General features: G+C 43.2%; 1 protein-coding gene across 1 annotated transcript; it reads right to left on the reverse strand.

The window, feature by feature from the left end:
* Positions 1-2,572: 2,572 nt before the first annotated feature.
* Positions 2,573-10,721, reverse strand: gja10b (gap junction protein alpha 10 b). The gene is made up of 3 exons (XM_061707351.1): positions 10,601-10,721; positions 9,131-10,507; positions 2,573-5,025 (listed from the first exon to the last, which is right to left on the reverse strand). The coding sequence occupies exons 2-3, from the start codon at positions 10,484-10,486 to the stop codon at positions 4,987-4,989; spliced, it is 1,395 nt and encodes a 464-aa protein (XP_061563335.1). The 5' UTR covers positions 10,487-10,507; positions 10,601-10,721; the 3' UTR covers positions 2,573-4,986.
* Positions 10,722-18,967: the final 8,246 nt, after the last annotated feature.

Here is an 18,967-nt window from a genome sequence, read left to right on the forward strand (position 1 = left end):
CACTTCAGGTGGAGCTTTGTTTGGTTTATTACACACACACACACACACACACACACACACACACACACACACATACACACATACACACATTTAGTCATTTAGTCACATGCACACACACACACACACACACACGCATGATCATATACATACACACACACACACATAGACATACACACTGGCTTGTTCACCTGCATGCTGGCTCTCTAGTTTTTGGGCTTAGTTAGCGGTAGCGATAGCTTAGCTCAGACTGCGATCAGATCTCAAGATTTAGGTCGATTGCTGTTCGTGTTTTGGTTGGCTCCGTGCCGGTTTCGTGCTTTGTTTGTGGTTTTTTGTTGCAGATTTCCAGTGCTTGACGTGTGTCTCCGTGTGTTCCTGCTTCCTGGATTGGCAGTGGATGTCGTCACCCCCCCCCCCCACCCCCTCCCCCCCCCCAAAAAACAAAAAAAAAACAAAAAAAACAAAAAAAAAAAACACTGGGTTTGTATGTGTATATTTATGTATGTGTACGCATATGTGTGCGTATATATATGTATATATTACCTATAGTAATAATGCACATATATACACTTTTGGTTTCTACCGTCATGGTATCAATCAATAATATGTGTGCAGACAAGGTAAAAAAAAAAAAAAAAAAAAAAAAAAAAAAAAAAGAGTTGCCAAAAAAAGTTGAAAAGTTGAGATTAATGTTGAAGTACAATTTCGAGAAAAAAGTCGAAATGTCGAGAAAAAAGTCGAAATTTCGTAAATAAATTCGAAATGTTGAGAAAAAAGGCGAAATTTCGACTTTATTCTCGACATTTCGTCTTTTTTCTGAAAGTGCACAATAAAAAAAAATCTTCCACTCTCAAATTTCTTTTCTCTTGCCTGGCCCTAATACTCTTCCGTAAGAATCAGCCCGTAATGATGAAGACTTAAATCCATTACAGGATCTGACAAATATCTTCTACCGTATGGAAATAATTTTAAAGGCAGGATGTCAATCAGGGAACGCCATGAAAGAAGACGCAGGAACCATCTTGGAAAGAGAAGCCAACGCACCATCGACTGATTAAAGAATTGGCTGACGTCGAAAAATCCTAGCAGTGTCTGGAAAAGGTTGGTCGGAAGACCAAGTACAAAGGCATTAGGCATAGCAGCACAAGAACAGACCGTGAGCACAAGAGCGATAGGGGCTGGGGTCTACCACACCAGACAAGACCCCAGACTGTGTAAGGAAGCCCCAGAGACAATGCAGGGCATAATAGAAGGATGGAAGATGTTGGCAGGTAAAGCATTAAAGGAAGGATACAACCATGTAGTGGTTATAGTGTACAGAAACATCTGCACTGAGTATGGGTTGCAAATCCCCAAGTCATGGTGGGAGATACCTCCATGTATGGTGGAGAATGAAAGAGCAAAGATCCCGTGAGGTTTGCAGATCCAGACCGATACTGGTAATGGATAACTCACCGGCAGTACTCGAGTTGTAAAAAAGAATCAGGGGGGATGGTGGATTTTATCATATGGGGACAGATAATTTGTGCTGATTACAAATAATATAATATATTACAAATAATAGCAGTGACCAAAACACCTGCAGAAATACTGCAGGAATGACATAGCAGCAGTTAAATGCAGCCTTCTGTAAGCTTTAAATATCCACTGGGCTTACATCAAATACATCAAAACACAACAATAAAAAAACAGTTTTCTGAACTTATCAATATGACTCTGTCCTTCACAGGATAAGTAACATGGATCACTGCAAAAACTTTGTCTTATTTCTATAAAATGTCTCATTTTAGTAAAAAAAAATCTCATTACACTTAAAACAAGACTCATCATTGGAAAAAACAACAATTTTCACCTGTTTCAAGTAGATTTTCACTTGAAATAAGTAGAAAAATCTGCCAGTGGAACAAGATGTTTTTGCTTGTAATAAGAAGATAAATTTTCCTACTTATTTCAAGTGAAAATTTACTTGAAACAGGTGAAAATGGTCAAATAAGTTATTTTTCTGGTGTTATTTTTCTGGTGATGACTCTAAATGTTGAAATAGCAGTAAAACCACATTCATTGATGAAATGACATAAGGGATGGAAAGGGGGGATGGCAGTTTTACAGGGGGGGATGATTTGGACTGTTTTTATTTCAGGGGGGGATGCCATCCCCCTCATCCCCCCTCAACTCCAGTACTGATCACCGGACATTGTTGGGGTGGACAAACTGCAGAAGAGAGTGATTGACGTGGCAATCCCAAGTGACGGCAATATCAAGAGGAAGGAACACGAGAACCTGAATATGTAGCATTGAAGGAAGAAATGAAGAAGGTGAGGAAGGTGAAGGCATTAGAGAAGCCAGTAGTAGTCGGAGTACTTGGAGTCATGTCCTCACAGCTGGGAGAGTGGCCCCAACAGATGGAAGGAACTACTTCACAGATCAGTGTGTGTGTGTGCGTGTGTGTGTGTGTGTGTGTGTGTGTGTGTGTGTGTGTGTGTGTGCGTGTGTGTATGGAGAGAGAGAGGGGGTGAGAGAGAGAAAGAGAGAGGGAGACGAAGAAGAAGAAGACTTGTAGATTTATCAAGAATCCAAGCAAATAATGGTCATTTATTTTTGCAAGCACAGATGTATCAGCAACTACAGAATACAGATTGCAATTCCAAAAACACACAGTTTGCATGTGTAAGCTGTGAGTGGGTGGTAGTACGGAAGAGTATTAGGGCCATGCAGGAGAAAAAATATTTGAGAGAGATTTTTTGAAAGATTTTTTTTTATTGTGCACTTCGAGAAAAAAGTGGAAATGTCAAGAAAAAAGTCAAAATGTCCAGATTAATGTTGAAATACAATTTCGAGAAAAAAGTGGAAATGTCGAGATTAATGTTGAAATACAATTTCAAGAATAAAGTCGAAATTTTGTGAATACAGTTGAAATTTCGAGAATAAAGTTGAAATCTCCACTTTATTCACAAAATTGTGACTTTTTTCTCAACATTTTGACTTTTTTCTCGACATTGTACTTCAACATTAATCTCGGCATTTCCACTTTTTTCTCGAAGTCCATAATGAAAAAAGAATCTTCCTCCTCTATTTTAAGAGAGGACTGAAAACACACCTTTTTAACAAAGCATACGCTAGCTATGATCAATGATCAATGATTTTTTTTTTTTTTCCCTCTTGTAGCACTTTGAGATTCTCCGAATGGAAAGTGCGTTATAAATGAAATTTATTATTATTATTATCCTAAAATATTATTTTTATTTTTCTCCTGCCTGGCCCTGATACTCTTCCGTAGTGGTAGTAAGTCTTGTCAGGAAAAAAGAAAAAAAAAATTCTGGTGTATGTGTTTTCATGTCAAAAGAATATGTTTATGGATACATTATCAATGTTCTATAATTTTCAATAAATTTAAAACCTTCCCAGGGCTGTCAGGGTTGGCCACCTCAAATCGTGACCTTACATACATGTACTCGAGGAAGCAAAAAAGTATTCAACCTGGCAACACAAGATTTGGCTTAAACAGGAGGGGTGACCACGACATTGAAAATGACCAGAAAAAGGTGGCAGCTCCCATTTCCATTATATCTCAGCCTTTGTTCTGTGCAGCTGGATACATTTAGTGTGTTATATACAGGCTACATATTAATGTGCTTTAGAGAATTCTGTCATCTTTTTGTTGCCAAGTCCACAAATAAAAAGGTTTTGCTGTTCCATGTATCATGTTGTAATGTGAGTCACGGAGCAGTCGTGTGCGTTGACATATATACAGATATGGTCGTGATGACTCCTACCACCAGTACTCGAGTTGAGGGGGGATGAGGGGCGATTGCATCCCCCCTGAAATAAAAACGGTCCAAATCATCCCCCCTGAAATAAAAACGGTCAAAATCATCCCCCCAGTAAAACTGCCATCCCCCCTTTCCATCCCTTATGTCATTTCATCAATGAATGTGGTTTTACTGCTATTTCAACATTTAGAGTCATCACCAGAAAAATAACACCAGAAAAATAACTTATTTGACCATTTTCACCTGTTTCAAGTAAACTTTCACTTGAAATAAGTAGAAAAATCTGTGGGACAAGATTTATCTTCTTATTACAAGCAAAAAAAATCTTGTTCCACTGGCAGATTTTTCTACTATTCTACTATTCTACTATCTTCTATTTTAAGTGAAAATTTACTTGAAACAGGTGAAAATTGTTATTTTTTCCAGTGATGAGTCTTGTTTTAAGTGTAATGAGATTTTTTTTACTAAAATGAGACATTCTAACTAGAAATAAGACAAATATTCTTGTTAAGATTTTGAGTTTTTGCAGTGATCCATTTTTCTTATCCTGTGAAGGACAGAGTCATATTGATAAGTTCAGAAAAGTGTTTTTTATTGTTGTGTTTTGATGTATTTGATGTAAGCCCAGTGGATATTTAAAGCTTACAGAAGGCTGCATTTAACTGCTGCTATGTCATTCCTGCAGTATTTCTGCAGGTGTTTTGGTCAGTGCTATTATTTGTAATATATTATATTATTTGTAATCAGCACAAATTATCTGTCCCCATATGATAAAATCCACCATCCCCCCTGATTCTTTTTTACAACTCGAGTACTGGTTATATACAGGCATACATATGAATGTGGTTTAGAGAATTCTGTCATCTTTTTGTTGCCAAGTCCACAAATAAAAAGGTTTTGCTGTTCCATGTATCATGTTGTAATGTCATGACGGAGCAGTCGTGTGCTTTAACATATATACAGATATGGTCGTGATGACTCCTACCACCCACTGATCTAAACAAGTAGATGGAAATCTATTCTGGTAAGAATACGCTGAAGAAAACAATTGAACTCTAAATGAAAAGAATGGAAAGGTTTGATGCCTGTTAAGTAGTGTGAACGTAACTGCACTGAACCTTCTGTGCAAACGCAAATAAAGATGCTGTGAAGACAATGTCGCCGCGGAACAGATGTCTCAAGATGTCTCTGGCTTTGTCCCAAGTACCACTTCAATTTACTTTTTCATGATTGAAGACAACTCCAGAATCATGCTCTGAAAGACAAAAGAATAAATAAAAAGTACATTTGGATGACGTATTATCATTCATGTAACATATACAGCTAGCAACAAATGAGAAGCTTTTGCTTTACAATAGTTTTAAGTACTTTTGAGCTTTTAACTTAATGTCACCTACATGCAAAAGTCCTACACTTTTCTAATTATCTTTCCAAGGTTACAGTAGGAAAAAAAGAGCAACTTGTTTTCTGCATTGATTTGCTTGTTCATGTGATTTGATTTTTATCTTAGACATCAGACAAACACAATGTGCTGCACACACTGTTAAACACTCACATTCTGGGAAATTAAATCATTGAACCATTTACTTGAAATTACTTCAGTCAAAGTCAATTGGAGTCAGTTGTTTGCAAAAAAAATAAAAGCAGTTCAATTAATGAAATGGGTTTGGAGCTACTTTGATTGGTAAAAGCACAGTTATTAAAGTTTTTACTTAAAAGTTGTTAAGTTTGCTACTCATAATGTGCACCATGCCTAGCAAAAGAAGATCTCTGGAGACATACGATCAAGAATATTTGATTTGTTTAAAGTTGGACACGGAAACAAAGTAATCTCAGTGTTTAGACATCCATCAGTTGTCAAAAAGAAAGACTTAATTAAATCTAAAATAAAACTAAACATTACTTATAATGGAGACAGTTTCGTACTCTGACTATGCTCCTACAAGTAAGCATTTCAGAATCCTCAGTGAAGTGAAGAAGAAACAGTCCATAATGCTGAAGACTTAAATACATTACTGGATCTGACAAATACAACGGAGTATTAGGGCCAAACTAAGACAAAAAAAATTGGAAATTATGAGAATAAAGTCATAATATAATGAGAATAAAGTCGGAAAATTACGAGAATAAAGTCGTAATTTTGCAAGAATAAAGTCGTAATGTTGCGAGAATAAAGTCTTAATAGAATAAAGTCGTAATATTACGAGAATAAAGTCGTAACATTACGAGAATAAAGTCGTAATATTATCGAGAATAAAGTGGTAATATTATGAGAATAAAGTGGTAATATTACGAGAATAAAGTGGTAATATTATCGAGAATAAAGTGGTAATATTACGAGAATAAAGTCGTAATATTATCGAGAATAAAGTCGTAATATTACGAGAATAAAGTCGTGATTTATGAGAATAAAGTCGTAATATTATGAAAATGAAGTGGTAATTTATGAGAACTCTAACAGGAAGAGCATCTTCTCCCTGTGTTAAAATGAGGAATATTGAGCCTCTTGTGAAGTTATATTTATATATTTATAATATATTACAACTTTATTCTCGTAATATTACAACTTTATTCTTGTAATATTATGACTTTATTCTCGTAATTTTTTTGTCTTAGTTTGGCCCTAATACGCCGTAGTAGACAAATATCTTTGATTCTACCGTATGGAAATAATTGTACAGGCAGGGTGTCAATCAGAGAATGAAGGAAGATGCTGCTCTCCACAAAGAATTGTGATATTACATATGATATTATTATAAATGATGACAAAGACCACTTTGACAATCTGCTACGCTGCTGTTAAAATGTTTGGTGGACTGACGAAACAGTTGAAGTGGTTCAGCAATTCTTCTCAGCATCATATATGGCACAAAAAGGGAAGAGCTTGCAAAATTCAAAACATCATGTCAACAGTGAAGTCTGGTTTAGCTTTGCTTTGCTCAACCCCCTTGCCGTCGTGAACTTCCAAGTTAATCAGATTATGCTCGGGGATAATGTCAGGGCGATTCTGTAAAATGAAAGGATGGAAGTACATTATGCAGACGTGATCCAGAGCTACCGAAAAAACTTTCCTGACATATCTCAAATTATGATTTTTGATTGATTATCAAGATCTTTGGTCAATTTTGTTCTTTTTTTATGTGCTATATAAATACATTTGGCCTTGACGTAAAGGCAGAAGATATTTCCAGGGGTGTCACACACCATTTCTACTACTTCTACTACTACACACCTACTGTTGAGGAGGACAAGAGGACACGCTGAATCAGCTGGTTCAAAGGTTTTGTACCAATAAATCAGTTTTCAGGGGCTGTTATGGTTCAATTATCCAAAAGATCATTGCTGAGTGGGATATTTGTTTATTCTTCACCTTGTTTTAATGTTGGCCCATTGATATCTTGAGGAGCTACTGAACAAGAGCCACAACAGTTTTATGAGCCACCTCCACTCAATTCTTTCATGTAAATGACATACACAGACATGTGTTTTGAGGGAAATGAGCTACAGATCTTTACAGAACCCAGTACCTTATCCTTCTAATGGCACTTTTACACTAGTACTTACTCAGCGCCTCTACTCGCCACGCCCCCGCCTTGCGCTTCTCCACTACGAGCCGAGGCGGGTAGAGGCTGGCAGAGTAGATACTTTTTCTGTATCTATTCTGCCGAGGTTCTAATGGCGCTTATCCACTAGTACTTACTCAGCGCGCCCGACTCGGCACGCCTCGTCCTCGTTTGTTTTTCAACACCCAGGTGAGAAGTGGGCGAGTTGGAGCTAAGCTGCTGTGACGTATTTGATTGTGTGATCTAGACAGAGAAGACAACAACACTAAAGATGTAGAACCTGGAGGAGATGATATATGTGCTGCTGGGTCTGTGGCTTGTGTTTGATACCAAGTTAAAAAATGAGAGAGAGAGAAGCTTCAAGTGGCGGCGCTTTTTTTTTGTTAGTTTGTGTCTGTGCTGCTGAAAAGTCAGCTGGAGCCGTGAGCAGCTATGAAGAGACAGAGCTCCTGGTAGATCTGGTTGTTCCTTATCTCCGTCTAGATCCCTTTTTAATTCTCTCCTCAGCACCAGGTTTATGAACATCTGCACCTCAGAGTTGGATCACCAAACAGACTTTTGCGCTGTATAATAAAATCGCTGCGAGCTGCGAGTCGTTCTCGCGCTGACTCCCGCTTCCTGACTCAAACGTCTGCCGGCCCCCCGACCAATCGGTGGCCTGTAGTGTGATGACGTCAGATACAGCCGACTCAGCCGCTCAGAACCTCGGCAGAATAGATACAGAAAAAGTACGTACTCGGCACGCCTCCACCCGCCTCGGCCCGTAGTGGAGAAGCGCAAGACGGGGGCGTGGCGGGTAGAGGCGCGCTGAGTAGGTACTAGTGGAAAAGCGCCATGACGTCATAACACTACACGCCACCAATTGGTCGGGGGGCAGGGCTGTCAGACGTTTGAGTCAGGAAGCGGGAGTCGCGGCTCTTCATTTTATCCGACAGCCAATGGCAGCGAAAAAGTCTGTTTGGTGATCCAACTCTGAGGTGCAGATGTTCATAAACCTGGTGCTGAGGAGAGAATTAAAAACGGATCTAGACGGGCGATAAGGAACGACCAGATCTACCAGGAGATCTGTCTCTTCATAGCTGCTCGCGGCTCTCAGTTGATTTCTCCTCAGCTCCGACACAAACAAATTTTTTTTTTAAATCGTCGCCGTTTGAAGCTTCTTTCACTCTCATTTTTTAACTTGATATCAAACACAAGTCACAGACCCAGCAGCACATATATCATCTCCTCCAGGTTCTACATCTTTAGTGTTGTTGTCTTCTTCGTTTAGATTACACAATCAAATACGTCACAGCAGCTTCACTCCAACCTCCTACTTCTGATCTGGGTGTCTAGAAACAAACGAGGACGAGGCGGGTGGAGTCGGGGTGCGCTGAGTAGGTACTAGTGGATAAGCGCCATAAGAAAACTTCTCCGGTGGTGATCACAAAACTAACTAGAAACCGTGTGTGGTCTGATTTCTGTCCAGCTCTGATGTACAGGTGAACTCCAGGTGGTGCCAGTGCACTGTGCTACATCATACCAAATTGGATTCAAATGGAATATAATTGGTTGATAATTGGGCTGTATTGGACAGAAAACTTGGCCAGTTTTGACCAACAGAGATGCAAAAATACTCAATACAAATGGATGTCACTGGCTTTTATAAGATGTGCCGACGATCACATAAAACATTGTCATTCTAATTGTTTCCTTCCATTTTTTTAGCCGAGACATAACTTTTCAGGTTGTTAATAAATTGATATAAAATGGTACACCTTAAAGTTGTTAAACATGAAAGTGGGGACATTTCCTCACCATGGACATCCTCCTCCCGCCAGCCGGAGGAGGTGGGGTCACCGCTGGACTCTCTCCCTGGGTGAGGTGTTGCGCCTCGCCGTCTGTCCCACTTTGAGAATCGCAAGTGTCGGACGGACTGGCCAGCTGAGCCTCCGACATTCCTCGGGACATGAAACTGCACTTCCTGGCAGCGCCAGGGTAGTGGCCACTCTCTGGAGAATCGCTCATGTCACTGAGCTCCTTGTAAACACTCACTTTACTCTGCTTCCTCTGCGGGTTCTTCAGAGCGGCTGGGATCTCCATGTGGCTGGACATCAGCGTTGCCCGCGGTCCTCCGTAGTGCGGCTTTCCCGAACTCTGAGGTCCGTTTGACTCCTCGCTGCTGTACGAGGGCTTCCTGTTATCCCGGCACGCCAACTGCATCTGTGCGGGGGGCTGCTGGTTGGAGTTGTTGGAGCTCTCCTGGTTCTGAGTGGCCATCGAGACCACATTGTAAGGCAGAAGTTCTCCATGAACATCAGAGCAAGTCATTTGCGTGAGCTGCATCAACCGTTGCGGTGAGGAGTTACTGAGCACGCAAACCTGCTGTACCATGGAGTTTTTCTTTGACCTGCAAACACTCTCATCATCTCCATACTTATATCCATACAAACTGTCTTTGATTTTCTTCAGCCCCAGATGGAAAATCTCAAGGATGTTGAGGAATAAAGAAACTCCAGCAATAACAAGCATGAAAACCATGAAAATATTCTTCTCTGTTGGTCTTGACACAAAACAGTCAACACTGTTGGGGCAAGGCAACCTTTCACACTTGTACAGGGGAGACAGTCCAATGCCATATAGAGCGCACTGACCAATGATGAAGCCCACTTCTACCGCAGACCTGGTCAAGATATGAAAAACATATGTGCGTAGCAAGGAGCCTCTGAGTGGAGCCTTCCTCACTTTCTTCTGTTCGTCCAGTTTCCTGAGCTCTCGCTCGATTCTCTTGTGCCCGTCCTGGACGGGGTCCGTCCCCTCCAGTTCAGCTTTCAGGCAGGCTTTCTTCTTGTGCCTCTCTTTTTCAAGGGTCCTCAAACGGTACAGCGCATGGCCCATGTAGACGAGTGAGGGGGAGGACACGAAGATGATTTGCAGGACCCAGTAGCGTATGAGGGAAATGGGAAAAGCCTGATCGTAGCACACGTTCTTGCAGCCGGGCTGCTCCGTGTTGCAGACAAACTCACTCTGCTCGTCATCCCAGACGTCTTCGGCCGCAACGCCAAGCACAAGCATCCGGAAGATGAAGAGGATGGTTAGCCAGATCTTTCCCACGATGGTGGAATGAATGTGGACCTCTTCTAAAATACTGCCTAATAAATTCCAGTCCCCCATCCTCTCTCATATCATAATTAGCTGTCGGTGAAGAAAAAAAACCCATCATAGTTTTTTTTTTATGCAGGCAGAATAAAACTGGAATCGAAATGCAACAAAGGCAGTTTTACTTACATGTTTACAAGGATCCTTTCCTCGAGTGGTTTACCATAAAACCTTTATCCAAAAATATACCTATTATAGGTGACATCAGCGCTTGTTTGTTGTCCCTTGAGGACTGTCAGGACATCGCTTCTCACAGTGGATGACACTATTTCAATGCTGCGGCAAACTAGGTCTCTAGTCTGAATCTATTGATCCACCACATGACCCTGTAATCCCCCGAGGTTAGTTTCACCCTGCCACACTTTCACCGGGACACTACACTGGAAACAGCACCAACTGACATGTCAATACATAGCTAGGCAGAATGTTTCACAGCGTTTTTTCTTTGAGCACAATACGACTGAAAGAATGCAGAAACAACTTTGCATTTTCCCTTTTGCAGTATGGCTTGTGTTTTACAGCTCAGGAGAGTGGGACGTCGCCAATATCAACTCTTTCCTCGCTGTCTTTGTGGTCTGCTTCTCTGCAGTTGACCTATTGGTAAGACCCAGCCTGGAAACGCCGATGGTGCCAATAGTTTTTATGTATCAGCTGCACAGAGACTGGAGCTTTGGCATCTGTAGCTTTCAGCTCCATAGCAAACCATCCTGAACCTTCATCTGTTTTATAGAGCTCACGTCAGTGGCTGCTGGTGTAGATTACTCCAGGGGGGGGCTATACCAAACTCCAACATGGACATATACCAAAAAGCAGGCAAATAGTGTACTAAGGTATCAGATCTGTATTTGAATAAATTAAATTACAATAGCAACATTATAATTACATGCAGCGTTTTATTTTTTGTACATAAGTTTTGTCCTGTTTTTGACAAGATAAGATAAGATTATCCTTTATTTCTCTTCCACATGACTGCTGTGTGCTGCTGACGCCCCCCCCCCCCCACCTCTGGTCATCCCGCTGCTGCTTCCACCTGCCTGCTGTGCTGCTGACGTCCCTGACTCCCCCAGTCTGGCCTTCGGCAGGAGGGTCCCCCCTTATGAGCCTGGTCCTGCTCAAGTTTGGCTTAAGGCTTTTCTCCCACTAGGGGAGTTTTTACCTGCCATTGTTTATATAATAATTGCTCGGGGGTTTATGTTTATGTTCATGTTCTGGATCTCTGGAAAGCGTCTAGAGACAACATCTGTTGTATGAGACGATATATAAATAAAATTGAATTGAATTGAATTGAATTGAATTGAAATTCAATGGGGAAATTCACTTTGTGCAGCAGCAGTACACTCAACACACACATGCAGGGAAAGGGTTAAAAAGTAAAACATATATATACATTGGAATGAACAATAAAAAGTAGTACATGTATGAGAAAGAAAGAAAAACAGTGCAAAAAAAGCAGGTAGGATGTGTAGGAGGTAGACAGATATTCCACATGTTGTTATTGCACATGTTATTATTGTCCGTTGCTACGGTGATCAGCCTGGTTGTGGAGTCTGATGGCAGCGGGGAGGAAGGACCTGCGATGCTGCTCAGTGACTGCGTTTACATGCATCAATAACCCTTTTAAAACCCGAATATTGGCAATAACCCGAATTTGCACGGCCCTGTAAACACCAATAACCCCTTTGAAAAACCTGAATTTGCTCATATTCCGGTTTTTAAAAACCCGAATATGAGCCCTGGGTTACTCCTTTTAAAGATATTGTGACATAATTTTTAACATGCTTTTAACACTATTAAAAGTCTTGGCCAATATCCCTCAAATGTGTCTAAAAAGGTGTAACAAGAAAAACTTCACTCCAGTACTCCATGCCTGGCTTTTTATGACGGTGTTTTTTTGCGCAGTGAAAAACGCTTCCTTTTCCCCCTTTACTGTCAATCATTGCCCCGCTCCTCCTCCCAACCTCCTCCAACCCAACTGCTGCACACTTCTGCCGTCTCCACACACACGCGCGCACACCGAACCACAAACACCCACACACACAGCACAGACAGGGCGACTACAGCCCGGGGATGAAGTCCGGGACAAGAGGACTGGAAGGCAGCACCGTAGCTCGCCACAACCAATACGCTAACAGCGGCGTCAGAGAGTTAAGCCAGGAGCGACAGGCGAAGCATGCACGGAAAAGCAGCACGGCAAAGCAGTCCACAGCAAACAATCATAAAAATAAAGGCATGCGAAGCAGCAGTGTCCCCTTATCTTAAGTCCAGTCAGTGGCCGCGGGTCTTTTTAGCAGTTGTCCTCCGGTGATGAGAACAGAGGGGGCTCTAAACAGCTCCGTGTTAAGCCTGATTTATGGTTCCGCGTTAAATCGACGCAGAGCCTATGCCGTAGGGTTCAGCGTACGGTGCGCGTCGCCGTGTAACCCTACGCCGTAGGCTCTGCGTCGGTGTAACGCGGAACCATAAATCAGCCTTTATGGTGCGCTGGAGAGGAGAGGAGGCAGGGAGCTGGGTGGAGGGGGCGGTGATTTAGCGGACCGTTACGTAACGGTCCGCCACCAAACCAGATGCGCCGTTTTTGCATAATTGTGCGGAAAATCCCAGAAAGCACACAATGCACTGAATGTTAAAAGTTCGGTTTTTTTGGGTGTAATTGATGTCAAGACACCTAACAAAACACAAAAAATCAATAAAAATGTGTTTTTCATGTCACAATACCTTTAAAACCCGAATATTGGGTCATGTAAACGCCAAACGGAATATCCCCATCAAACGGAACATGAATTTGTTTTCTGCACATGTTCTGTTCACAAGGAATCCTGGTCTTTTGAGTCCAGGAAGTTCTTCTAAACACGGAGAAACACAAGACCAGGAGGAGACTAATCACTTCATAAATGTAATGAAGGATATGAACATTTTGTCATTTGTAGACGGTAGAAAGTACCGGGATAGCGAGATTTACAAGAAGGTGAGCGAAAAGTTGCGCGAAGCAGCAGTTGTTTTGAATTTGGATACAGGAAGAAGAAGCGGAAATGACAGTAATTGCGTCATCACGTTCTTCGTGCGTCGCTGGTTTGATCCAGATATCCCAAATTATTAATTACCATGTATACAGGGATAACCCTGTTTGCTCACGCATGTAAACGGAATATTCCAAATGTTTCAGTAACCGGAATATTAGCAATAACCCGAATTTTGACTGCATGTAAAAGTAGTCACAGACGCATCGTGGGAAACACGTGACCAATCATTAACTTTAGTAAGCATAAATGAAAATAAACACCTTTACTCACTATGTAGGCTACTACTTATCTTGCTCATCCAAAAAAATTATAAATACATATTTCTACACATTTATTTATTTATTTTTTTGTGGTGGTTTTGTGGCCCTAGCGCCCTCTATTGGCCACGTCTATTGGCCACTGGCTCACGTCAAAAGAATTAAAACAATGTGTCTGAAGTATTACTGTCTCCAGGTATTCCAAGATGATGAATAATTTTGTTTATTTCACTCCATTTCCTAAATCCAAATAAAACAGAGCTAAATGTTTGCGTTGGATTAAGCAGCTAACTTAATGGCAAGGTAAGTTTATTTCTATAGCACAATTCAAAAACAAGGTGCGTAATGTTAGTTAGGAAGCTCAACAAGGACATTTTAACTCTGCTAAAGTTACCTAGTTATTAAATTGCGCTTATGTTGCAGCCTTTGCATTATCCTTTAGCTAGCTTGTGCTAACATTAGCTAACATTTATCTCCAATAGTGTCATGACTTTACCTCAGATAATGGACCTACCAAGCACCAGACACAAAGCTATAGCTTTATATTTAGTGCTAAGCATCAGGTATGTCATATATATGGTATATTACATCTTTATAATGCCATATCTAGCACTACACAGCACTAAAAATGAATCTTACTTTGCAGTGTGTGAACAGTGTTGATGCTAGAAGTTCAATCTGTGAAATGTAAGATAAGGCTACACCTGCTTGTACTGTAATCTGCAAACCCTGGCCTCCAGTCTAACTTTATTACCAACCATATGTACTTTTAGAGTTTGGACATATCCCTTCGTGGCATACTTAAGTTTTATTTGAATCCTTCTCAGCAAAAGGTGGTAATTCTGTGACCAAAAATATGTCCAAAACATTTTGGGACGAGGTCTTCACACAGGCAGTTGCCACTGTAAAATAAACACTTTCCAACATATTAAAGTACAGATAAAAGCTACGTTTTAGAGAGCTGTGTGGTTCTGTGACCAATAGTACTGGTATGTGAAACACCTTGACATACAGAGGGCTGCAAGGATTTTCAACCCGCACATGATCCCACTCTTCCATATTCTCCAGTGCTAATAATAATCGTACTGTAGCTATGCAGATGATACCTAGATCTTTCTAAATGGTAAATCTATCCATCTATCTAGAACTGTCTCTACATGACCACACTCCTATTAATGTGTTTTGTCAGTGCCTCAAGAATGTAAACAACTGGATATCACAAAACGTCCTTCTACTGAATGAGAAGACCTAAATAATTACCGTATTTCTGGTAATAAAGAAAAGAAGCTGAGAATCAGAGAATACCTCAACATGAAGTCAATAAAACCAATAAAAACCAATATTTCATCCATCTTCTCCCACTTTATCCGTTACCGGGTCGCGGGGGCAGCAGCCTCAACAGGGATGCCCAGACTTCCCTCACCCCAGACACTTCCTCCAGCTCTTCCGGGGGGAGTCCGAGGCGTTCCCAGGCCCGCCGAGAGACATAGTCTCTCCAGCGTGTCCTGGGTCTTCCCTGGGGTCTCCTCCCGGTGGGACATGCCTGGAACACCTCCCTAGGGAGGCGTCCAGGAGGCATCCGGTACAGATGCCCAAGCCACCTCAGCTGACTCCTCTCAATGTGGAGGAGTAGCGGCTCGACTCCGAGCTCCTCCCGGGTGACCGAACTCCTCACCCTATCTCTAAGGGAGCGTCCAGCCACCCTGCGGAGGAAACTCATCTCGGCCGCTTGTATCCGCGATCTTGTCCTTTCGGTCACTACCCAAAGTTCATGACCATAGGTGAGGGTAGGGGCGTAGATTGACCGGTAAATCGAGAGCTTCGCCTTTCGACTCAGCTCCCTCTTTACCACGACGGTCCAGTACATCGACCGCATTACTGCGGACGCTGCACCGATCCGCCTGTCAATCTCACGCTCCATTGTTCCCTCACTTGTGAACAAGATCCCGAGATACTTGAACTCCTCCACCTGAGGCAGGACTTCTCCACCCACCCGGAGAAGGCATGCCACCCTTTTCCGGTCGAGAACCATGGCCTCGGTCTTGGAGGTGCTGATTCTCATCCCTGCCGCGTCACACTCGGCCGCAAACCGCCCCAGCACATGCTGGAGGTCCCGGTCTGATGAAGCCAACAGGACAACATCATCTGCAAAAAGCAGAGATGAAATCCTGAGGTTCCCAAACCGGATCCCCTCCGGCCCCTGGCTGCGCCTAGAAATCCTGTCCATAAAAATTATGAACAGGACCGGTGACAAAGGGCAGCCCTGCCGGAGTCCAACATGCACCGGGAACAAGTCTGACTTACTGCCGGCAATGCGAACCAGACTCCTGCTTCGATCATAACGAGACCGGACAGCCCTTAGTAGAGGGCCCCGGACTCCATACTCACTCAGCACCCCCCACAGAATGGCACGAGGGACACGGTCAAATGCCTTTTCCAGATCCACAAAACACATGTAGACTGGTTGGGCAAATTCCCATGAACCCTCGAGCACCCTGCGGAGGGTATAGAGCTGGTCCAGTGTTCCACGACCGGGACGAAAACCGCATTGTTCCTCCTGAATCCGAGGTTCGACTATCGGCCGTAATCTCCTCTCCAGTACCCTGGCGTAGACTTTCCCCGGGAGGCTGAGAAGTGTGATCCCCCTGTAGTTGGAACACACTCTCCGGTCCCCCTTTTTAAGCAGAGGGACCACCACCCCGGTTTGCCACCCCAGCGGTACTGTCCCCTTCCTCCATGCAATGTCGCAGAGGCGTGTCAGCCAAGACAGCCCTACGACATCCAGAGACTTGAGGTACTCAGGGCGAATCTCATCCACCCCCGGTGCCCGGCCACCGAGGAGCTTACGAACCACCTCGGTGACCTCGGCTTGGGTGATGGATGAGCACGCCTCCGAGCCCCAACCCTCTGCTTCCTCAGTGGAAGGCATGTCAGTCGGGTTAAGGAGATCCTCAAAGTATTCCTTCCACCGTCCGACAATGTCCCCAGTCGAGGTCAACAGCTCCCCACCAGCACCATAAATGGTGCCGGCAGAGTACTGCTTCCCCCTTCTGAGGCGCCGAACGGTCCTCCAGAATTTCCTCGAGGCCGACCGAAAGTCCTCCTCCATGGCCTCCCCGAACTCCTCCCAGACCCGAGTTTTTGCCTCCAAGACTGCCCGAGCCGCGGCCCGCTTGGCCTGCCGGTACCCATCTACTGCGTCAGGAGTCCCACCGGCCAACATAGCCCGGTAGGACTCCTTCTTCAGTCTGACGGCATCCTGTACTTCCGGTGTCCACCACCGGGTTCTAGGATTGCCGCCACGACAGGCACCGGAGACCTTGCGTCCACAGCTTCGAGCCGCCGCGTTGACAATGGAGGCAGAGAACATGGTCCACTCGGACTCGATGTCCCCCGCCTCCCCCGGGATCCGAGAGAAGCTCTCCCGGAGGTGGGAGTTGAAGATGTCCCTGACAGAGGGCTCAGCCAGACGTTCCCAACAGACCCTCACAATCCGTTTGGGTCTGCCCGGTCTGTCCAACCTCCTCCTCCGCCAGCGCATCCAACTCACCACCAGGTGGTGATCAGTTGACAGCTCAGCCCCTCTCTTCACCCGAGTGTCCAAGACATGCGGCCGAAGGTCAGATGAAACGACAACAAAGTCGATCATTGACCTCCGGCCTACGGTGTCCCGGTGCCACGTGCACTGATGGACACCCTTATGCTTGAACATGGTGTTCGTGATGGACAAACTGCGACTCGCACAGAAGTCCAACAACAAAACACCACTCGGGTTCAGATCGGGGAGGCCGTTCCTCCCAATCACGCCTGCATCCCAAAGCCACGCACCAAAGCGCATGTATTTACAGAGGACTCCTCAGATAACGGCAAAACCCCCTCAAGAAGTACAGACTGTGAGGCTGCACTGTCCCTCAAGATGGTCACCGGAACTTTTGGACTTCCATCTGACAGGGAAACAAACCCTTTCATCAGGAAAGGAGAATACACCTCGAGTTCAGGTCTTACTGAAACCTGCTGTTGGGACCGTGGCTCTGTTTTCAGCAAGTTAACAGCCTTTGAAGTTTTATGTTTCCTTTCAAGAGCAAATGCCCCCGCTTTTTTCAATACACACAAACTGGTTTATCACCTTCTTCCACCCTTAACTTCCCATCCTCCGAATTTGCCGATGTCGGACTTGGAACAGAGGGGCTAAAGAAGGAAACGTGCGTTCTGAAGATGGATAAGCGAGCTTTTCAAATGACTCCCTATGTGTGAGGCCGTATTCATCAATTCAATTCAATTCAATTCAATTTTATTTATATAGCGTCTAATACAACAGACAGTGTTGGGCAAGTTACATCCAAAATATAATACATTATATATTACTAGTTACTGTCATTTGAAAGTAATTAGTTACATTACAATATTACTATATCTGAATTGTAATGCGTTACACTACTTGTGTATTACTTTTGAGTTACTTTCAACAAAATAGCAAAAAAAGATAAATCTTGTCCCACTGGCAGATTTTTCTACTTATTTCAAGTGAAAATTTACTTGAAACAGGTGAAAATTGTCAAATAAGTTATTTTTCTGGTGTTATTTTTCTGGTGATGACTCTAAATGTTGAAATAGCAGTAAAACCACATTCATTGATGAAATGACATAAGGGATGGAAAGGAGGGATGGCAGTTTTACAGGGGGGATGATTTGGACCGTTTTTATTTCAGGGGGGATGATTTGGACCGTTTTTATTTCAGGGATGATTTGGACCGTTTTTATTTCAGGGGGGATGATTTGGACCGTTTTTATTTCAGGGGGGATGATTTGGACCGTTTTTATTTCAGGGGGGATGATTTGGACTGTTTTTATTTCAGGGGGGATGATTTGGACCGTTTTAATTTCAGGGGGGGTGCCATCACATCACCCCTCATCCCCCCTCAACTCGAATTGAGTTGTTTAGCGTGACGTCATTTCTAGGCTGACGTCCGACCCGGTTTACAGGCATAGCAGGCACCGTTGTAAACAACATGTTTGAACCCGTGAATCTCTTTACTATAACCTCCTTTTTCAGAAAGGAACCATTGAGGGTTAAAAAGGGTCTTAACGCTTTCAACTCGAATAGAGTTATTACAGTAATACAGAGTTAATACAGTTCCATTGCTTTATTTTTTATTGCACTGTCCATACTGGTTGCGAGCGGCGCAGCGCAACGCAGCGCCGTTTTGAGCTGGATTTCT

Source organism: Cololabis saira, chromosome 18, assembly GCF_033807715.1.
Source record: "Cololabis saira isolate AMF1-May2022 chromosome 18, fColSai1.1, whole genome shotgun sequence".
In the NCBI taxonomy this organism is placed as follows: Eukaryota; Metazoa; Chordata; class Actinopteri; order Beloniformes; family Belonidae; genus Cololabis; species Cololabis saira.

What these genes read in the sequence shown, in the direction of transcription:
- gja10b (XM_061707351.1), bottom strand. Translation starts at nt 10,486, where the DNA reads ATGGGGGACTGGAATTTATTAGGCAGTATTTTAGAAGAGGTCCACATT. An exon ending in GCGGGAGGAGGATGTCCATG is followed by an intron (nt 5,026 to 9,130) that starts GTGAGGAAATGT and finishes TTTGTCTTTCAG; the next exon opens with AGCATGATTCTGGAGTTGTC.